This window comes from Erinaceus europaeus, chromosome 11 (genome assembly GCF_950295315.1).
Source record: "Erinaceus europaeus chromosome 11, mEriEur2.1, whole genome shotgun sequence".
Classification (NCBI taxonomy): Eukaryota; Metazoa; Chordata; class Mammalia; order Eulipotyphla; family Erinaceidae; genus Erinaceus; species Erinaceus europaeus.
In genome coordinates, this window is record NC_080172.1 from 41,169,355 (window position 1) to 41,176,828 (window position 7,474).

The 7,474-nt window shown below is 54.0% G+C and overlaps 2 protein-coding genes across 14 annotated transcripts in view; one reads left to right on the plus strand and one right to left on the minus strand.

Moving 5' to 3' along the window:
* Positions 1-1,427, minus strand: part of NPHP4 (nephrocystin 4) — a 165,689-nt gene extending 164,262 nt beyond the window's left edge. For 3 of the 12 annotated variants that reach the window (XM_060201323.1, XM_060201330.1, XM_060201318.1), the window contains exons 1-2: positions 1,259-1,427; positions 251-320 (exon numbers count right to left, since the gene is read on the minus strand). In XM_060201323.1, the coding sequence (XP_060057306.1) occupies positions 251-253 (3 nt within the window). In that variant the 5' untranslated portion in view covers positions 254-320; positions 1,259-1,427. Of the gene's footprint in view, positions 1-42; positions 147-250; positions 321-766; positions 957-1,090 lie in introns of those variants that run through there. The other 9 variants (XM_060201329.1, XM_060201324.1, XM_060201325.1 and 6 more) reach the window with 9 other exon arrangements.
* A 131-nt stretch (positions 1,428-1,558) lies between these two features.
* The window catches only part of KCNAB2 (potassium voltage-gated channel subfamily A regulatory beta subunit 2), a 106,557-nt gene continuing 100,641 nt past the window's right edge, over positions 1,559-7,474 (plus strand). For both annotated transcript variants that reach the window (XM_007532764.3, XM_016192400.2), the window contains exon 1: positions 1,559-1,695. The gene's annotated coding sequence lies outside the window, so the exon portion shown is untranslated. The remainder of the gene's footprint in view (positions 1,696-7,474) is intronic.

Here is a 7,474-nt window from a genome sequence, read left to right on the forward strand (position 1 = left end):
GAGAAGCACCAAGGGTGGAAGGCTGAATGGCCCACAACTCACAATCTAATTTCCAAAGTCTCTTTTTGAAGGGAGATGTGGGAATCCAGAAGCTGTCGAAGTCAGAAGCCTGGCGAAGCTGTCCAAGAGCAGGGAAGCTTCCTTCCCTGAAAGGAAGGAGATCGAGAATATCTGGGCCTCCAAACCTTTAGGGAGCTTTTTGGAGGAATAGTGGAAATCTCCTTAAGCACTGTCACAGAAGAGTACTTACCATGTGCCAGGTAGTGGAGACACCGTCCTTAACACAGCAGAGCAGCTCCCCCTGACTTACTGAAGGTTATCTAGAGAGAAGCAGAAAGACAGCGCATTAGCGTAGCGGGAGGGGGACAACAGAGAAGTGGAGGATGCACGAACCTATGGACCACTAGCATGAGAACCAGGCTGGCTACCTACACTAATCTATAGTTTTCCTCAACTACACCAAGTGTGTGAGATAGACTTCTTATACTTGAACCCAAATCACACGTGGTGACGCCAGAGGTGGCGGGGATCTGAGACTGGAGCAGAGAATAGAGCACAGATTGGCTCTCCAGAGAAGAGAGCAAAGGGTGGCGGCAGAGGGCTACTATAGGCAGGCAGGCAGGGGCAGCAGAACAGTCTCCTGAAGGGTCAGAGAGTCTCCAGATCTGCACCCAGTAAGAACAGACACCCAGCGGGCCCTGAATGAGGACAGGAACGCAGTGAGTACAGGCACCAGCAGGAATGGGCACCGAGTAGGAGCTGGCACCTAGGACGAGCATTTAACATCCCTCCAGGACTCATGTCGGGGAAGGGTCTCAGTAAAGCCTAGATCAAACTCCCAATCTCGGCTGCAGCAGGACTGCAATGGGGCGCCCGGTCAAGGGACAGCAAGGAGGATGAGCCCCGAAGAACCCCAGACAGCCTGGACCGCACCAAGCGGCAAGGCGGGGAGAGGGACGCGGCTGGCGCAGAAGTATCCACGCCCCACTCGCCCCGCCGCGGCGCCCCGCAGACTCCGGAGACCACAGAGAAAAGAACCCGGGGTCCAGACCGAAGCTCGAGGTTCCCGCCCGGGGGGCGCCCTCCGCACCTCCAGGCCGCGTCCAGCCTCCCCTGCAGCACTAGCCAACGTGGTTCCGCCCGCCGCGGGTCGCGTTACCTAGGAGACCAACCAGTAGGCTGCGGCCTCTCTGGCGTGATCCGACCAGCGCTTTCAAGAAAACGCCCCACAATATACCCAGAGGCCAGGAGGCAGTACCCGCTAGAGCCGCAGGCCTGGCGGCCGAGGACCCGCTACGGACTCCTGACCTGCAGCCACCAGCGCGAAAAACTTCGGAAGGCCGCGGGCCGCAAGCAGACAACAGAGAACCCGCCCCGCGTCATCGTACCGTCAGAACCACGAGACCAATCAGAGTCCAAGTCGGGGGGCTCGGCTCTAGCAGCAGCCAATCGTTGGGGTTGCAGGGCCCGTCCTTATTTGCATGACCGGCAACTCCTCGACCAATGGAAATGTGAATGGCGTGAAAGGCAGCCAATACGAAACTGGCAGAGGCGTGGCCCTGGGCGTCCCACGAGGTGAAGTTGCTGCGGGCGGAACCCGGCGGAGCGAGCGGGATTCGGGGGCGCTAAAGTCGCAGAGGCAGGGCGGGAAGGAAGATCCGGAGCTGTGTCGGGATCCGGAGCTGGAGCCCCCGGGTGAGTGCAGGCGGAGACCCCGCCGACCCTGGCCAAGAGCTGGGAGAGCGGCAGCAGGCGCCTGCGAGGCCCGCGCTGAGTCTCCATCTCCCCTACCCTCGTGCGCATCCCCGCACCCGCCTCTGTCCTCACCTCCTCTCCCGCCGGCACACCTTCTCAGTCGTCTCCCTTCCCCCATCTCATCTTCCCTAGCCGACCCGAACCGTCTATCCACCTGGCCTTTCAGCTGCAAACTTCAGCCTTCCACCTCGCCCCTCAGCGCCCTGCCCCCACCTGTACCCCCGTTGCTCCCCGCAGCCTCGCCTCCCCCCTTACAGCCACTCGCCGGTCCTCTGCGCAGCCCTGTCGCAGCTCCCCCAGCCCGTCCCCGTCCTCTCCATCTCTCCCCATTGCTCTCCTAGTCCGGTCCCTATCCCCATCCTCCTCCTCCTTCTGTTCCCAGAGGCTTCCTTGCCCTGCACCCCAGCACCTTGCCACTCTCTGCCTGCACCAGTAACCCTGGCTCCCTACACCGCCACCCTGTCCCCTTGCCCGGTCTTCAGCTTCCCTCCTTTCCCCACCTCCCTACCTGCTGCAGCTCCCGCACGACGCATTGCTCCAGCTGCTGCACCGCAGTAACACAGCAACACAGACATACCTGGCTCACCTTCCCAGCTCCCACCTGGGGCACCGAGGCTGCCATTAGCGTTTGTTCTGGGAGCTCCTATGGGGAGCTGTGCATGGCCTACAGTCTTGGGGGGGGGGGCGCTTCAGGGGGAAAAGCCCCTTAACACTCTTTTCTACCATTCCCCCAGGCCACCATCTCCCTCCCCACCCCACCCCCATCTCCCTGCTCAATCTCACTTTGTGAGTCAGCGTTTTGGGGGTTGATAACTTTATTTGCTTCCTGGCGTGTGGGACTGAGAACAGGGGTTTTGACTCTAGCTGATTGGGGGTGGGGCTGTCTTAGAAGACTGACCAGAGAGCCTTGTGGAGAAAAGTGGGGAGTAGGGGTGCTGACTGCTTTTTCTCCCTTTCCTTTCGTGTATCTGCCCCGTGTTGAATCAATTCCAAGGAGAGATGGCATAAGTAATAGCTCTTAGGGAAATGGGCTATTAGCATTTATGGAAATTAATACATCCACATCCAAGGAGTGAGAACACTAAGTTCAGGCCACAGCTGTCCCGCTGTCTGTCATTTCAGGGTTTCTTCTTTCTCTGCAACTTCTCCCTCAAAAAAAAAAAAAAAAAAAAAAAAAAGCACACACCAGCTCCCTTCCAAAGCCAAGAGCATGCTAGAGTCCGTATTCATTCTGGCTCCACCTTGCAGGGTTTGGGGACCTGTATGTAGAGAGTTGCCCCCAGACTCCTGAGTGCTTGGTAAACTCAGCTCATTCACCTGCAGAGCCTGGACCCAGGAGAGCATTGGCTCCCATGTCCTGTCCATGGGGACTGCTCTCTGAGTCACACTCAGCATCAGCTGTGATGCAGGGATGGTGTTTGGGCTGTTTGTCTAGGCCTCCCAAGCAGCCTACTGGAGGCTTCCATACAAAGCTGGGCTCTGTTCCCTGGTACCTCTCTGCTCTGCCCATTGACAAAAAGACAAGGTAGACTTTGAGCAGCCCCTGGGGACTGAGCCAGTCACTGGTGGGAAAGAAGGTGCTCAGAGTGGAACATGAAGGGAAAGAAATAGGCACAAAGGCTGTGACACACAAGAGGTGCTGCAAGCTGAGGCCCCATTCTTGTCAGCTGAGGGTCCCAGGCTGTGGACACTGGTCGGTCAGGGAACATGTGAACTCTCCTCATGAGGCATCTTGAGAAGCAGCAGCAGTTTCCTGTCCTTTTTTAATCATCTTCTAAAACCCAACAGGGTCCGGAGGAAGTGAGTGGCACGGAGTTTTGATTTTCAGTTTCCAATAGGAGCTGGGAGAGAGGAAGCCACCTCTGGACTCTTCTGTTTGTTAGTGCCCAACTGGGCTGGCTGTGGCAACCAAGTGGCATGTGCAGAGAAGGGAAGCCTGCTTTGTAGGTGGAGCCCTAGGGGACGTGTCTGGCTTACAGGGATTCCAGCTGGAAACAACCTGTATCTGGTCCTTGATGAAATTCTCAGTGACCTTCATGTCACCCAGGTCCCAGAGCTGGAGTCCCTGGAACAATGGTGGAGTGAGATCAACCTTGCAAGTGTCCGAGGACCCCAGAATCACTCCATCCCCTCTCCCAGCAGCCCACAAGGGCCCCCCACCAGAGCTATAAGCATCATGGCCCTATTGTGCCTAGAGGATTAACCAAAGCCCAGAGGCAGGGGCTTATCCAGGCTCACTCAAGGCCAAGGTCCACCTAGGTTAAAGCCCTTGCTTCTTTATCAGTTGAGCCCAGTTCTCTTCTCTCATTCCCCCAGTTGAAGGAGGCACTGGCTAGGGGAAGGCCACTCTGGAGGTGTTGCCAGAAGGCATGGCGGTGTCTGAGTCAGAGGGTTGTGGAGGGAGAGAGGGAGGGAGGGAAGACTCCAGGGAGTGGGTAATGCCACCACCTACAGAGAATCTCAAAGACACTATCCTTACAAATCTGGTTGGCACCCAGGATGAGGCCACTGTGGCTCCAAAGGTGTTGTCAAAGAGACAGCAGGTCCTCACACAGAGGTGGGGCCCAGCCCCAGGTGAGCCAAAAAGGGAGAAGAGACTCTGTCCATGCTGGTACTGCACAGTCAACTTTGCTTTCTTGGGGGTCTTTTTAAATAACCCCACCAAGCAGGCTGGTCACCCTGGATAGAGAAACTGAGACCCAGGGCCATGGCAAGATTGACCAGGCCTCACAATTTATGGGGACACCTTGATTCAGTTCCTGCTTTGCTAGGACTCAAAGGTGTGTGCTCCCCTACATCCCACCAAGTTATATCAAATACTTGAGAACTTTATCCCCACCCCCTAAGGGGTGTCTCCTTAGATGGCAAGAGGGTCAGGCTTCACTCCTACCTGCCGAGAAACATGAAACCTGCTGTCTTCATAAATAGAAAACCCAACACACCCAACCCTGAAACTCACTGTGTATCCCCCATTTCTTTGGGGCAACAGTGTGAGGAAATGTGATCTCTTGCCTCAACCAGTGTGGAAGACAACAAGACAACAGACCTCCCTGGGAGTAACACACTGGGCCAGGTATAGACATCACCTTCCTGGTCATCCTGACCCTACAGGAGTGGCTCGAGGTTTTTCATGCAGACAGTCTTTGGTGGGGCCAAAGTCCCCATACCTGGCTGGACACCAGCAGTGGTTGGTGCCTCTTATCCTTTGCTACCTCCTCTGGCACTCAGACAAGTCCCAGCCCTCCTCTACCTCTTTAGGCCTAGTGCCCTCATACCCTGATTGCTATTTACTTAGGTACTTATGAGAAGAAAGAAAGAGATAGATAGATAGAGAGAGAGAGAGAGAGAGAGCGAGCGCATCTCTCTGGTATATGCAACACTAGGGGTCAAACTCTGGACCTCATATTTGCAAAGTCCATCCCTCTAGCCACTGTACCACCTTCCAGGGTATAGCCTGCTTTCTGACTCGTAGCAGGTTGACATTTCAGGAGGTCACTCTTGTCCCACTGAATGGCCATGTGGCTAACCCCAAAGGCTGGTGTGCAAGTATACATGTGTGTGCATGCAGAGCTCTGTGTGCCCCTAATTGTAAAGCCAACACCTCCCCAACACCTGGCTAGGCCACATCCCTAGCACCTGTCTCCCTGAAATTCCTCCTTACAGCCTATCATCCCCTCAGTACACAGAGACTTGAATCTGTGTGGCATTTGACCTAGACCTTGAAAATAGGCAGGGTTTGTAATAGCAAAGTTAGGCAGGACTATCTTGACTATCTTGGTAGAGATCCTGCTCAAACAAGCTCCAGAGGGAAGATTGAGAGAAAGGATGTGACCAGGGTCCAGGAGAGAGAACTAGCAGGTATCACTTAGGGTAGGCAGGAATGAGGGTCCGAGAGAGCAGAAGTCAGACTTCTGGGGACTCTAGAGCAGGGCCATGAGTCACCAGGATGGAGGAAGCAGAGTGTGTTATAGTAAGGGGCAAGGACAGCAGGCAATGTCAAAACTGTCTTGATGCTATGTGTGGTACAGATAAAATAGGATTTGGGGAAAAGGAAAAAGTACTTGTGCTACAGACCAGTTGGGGGGGTGTCTTCTCCACACTGATCTTGAGTTCTAAGAAGGAATGTTTTCCCCATCTAGAGCTTGAGCTCTGCAATGGGTTTCTCACCTAACTTGATCTTGAGCCCAGGTTGCTAAGCAGTAAAGATACATCCTCCCACTCATTTGCTGAAAGCCCAACATATGTTTCTCCTTTTTGGATGCCTGCATCAGGTTCAAAGAGAAATCAGGAAGCCATTCCTGGGTGGGCTGCTTCCCCCATTCAGTGAGCATCTTCTTAGGTCCTATAAACACTGAAGTCTCGTCCACAAGATATTCTGTCACAGGTTTTGACCCCATCCTCACCCTCTCAACAGGTGACTGTGCCCCGAAACACCCTTTGTCTGGATTAATGCAGTGAGGTCACCTGAATCCACTACAGAGACATCCCCTGACACTAAGCAGCATTCAGTAATGTCAACTCCCTCTGCCCCCATCTTACATCCCCTTACTGAGGCCTAGCATTACCCTACCTGGAGCCCCGGTGACTCCCAGGAAGCAGGAGCAGAGAAACTGGGGCTCCCTTCTGAGTCGGCTTCTAAGCCAGCTTATCAAAATTAGCCTGGGGGAGTAAGGCGGTAGCGCAGCGGGTTAAGTGCAGGTGGCACAAGGACCAGCATAAGGATCCCAGTTCGAGCCCCCATCTCCCCACCTGCAGGGAGTCACTTCACAGATGGTGAAGCAGGTCTGCAGGTGTCTATCTTTCTCTCCCCCCCTCTGTCTTCCCCTCCTCTCTCTATTTCTCTCTGTCCTATCCAACAACAATGACATCAATAACAACAACAATAGCAATAACTACAACAATAAAAACAATAAGGGCAACAAAAGGGAATAAATAAATATTTTTTAAAAATTAGCCTGGGAGAGCCCTACTGACTGCTATTGTAGTGGGAGTACCTATCCCATCTCCACCACCCCCCACCCCATGATTGAGACTCCCTGCCTGTCTTGCACCTACCTACACACCTCCAGTCTTGTGGCCCATGAGAGCTAGGGAACTACAGAGCCAGGGTCACCCTTCTTCCTCTCCATGACTTGTTTTCCATCCCTCAGAGGCTGTACAGTGTTAGAGAAATTCCAACCTTAATGTCTGCAACCTGTCAACAGCTGCCCAGGGGCAGAAGGACCTAGCACTCTACCTAAGAGTTTTGCTGTTAGGAACACTTGCAGTGATATAGTGACTTTCTGGAAATAGTGCCCTTCCCACTCCTCCTAGGTGAAAGAGAGTCTATCTTACTAGAGTGTGGAGACAAGGAAATTTGATGTATCCTTGCAGCAACAGAATAAGTAGAATGCAAGCACTGTTTAAACCAGCAAATCCCAATCATGGACAAGGCCTTTGTAACAGACACTTAAAGGGCCTACACTGAGCATCTGCTACCCACCTCTGCCTCCGAAAAAGAGGTGCTATCAATGGAGACAATATTCGATTCAGCCCTTGAGTCAAAAGCCATAGTTGGGCTAGCAAAGCTGGAAAAGGGCTATATAAGAGAGGGCCCCACAGTGGCAAGGCCCTCAGTGGAGGGCCAGGTGGGCTGGACAGGACTGAAACTCAGGAGGAACATGGGTGGAAGATACTGAGAGTGGGCAGAGGGGCCAAATGGCGGCACACCTGGTTGAGC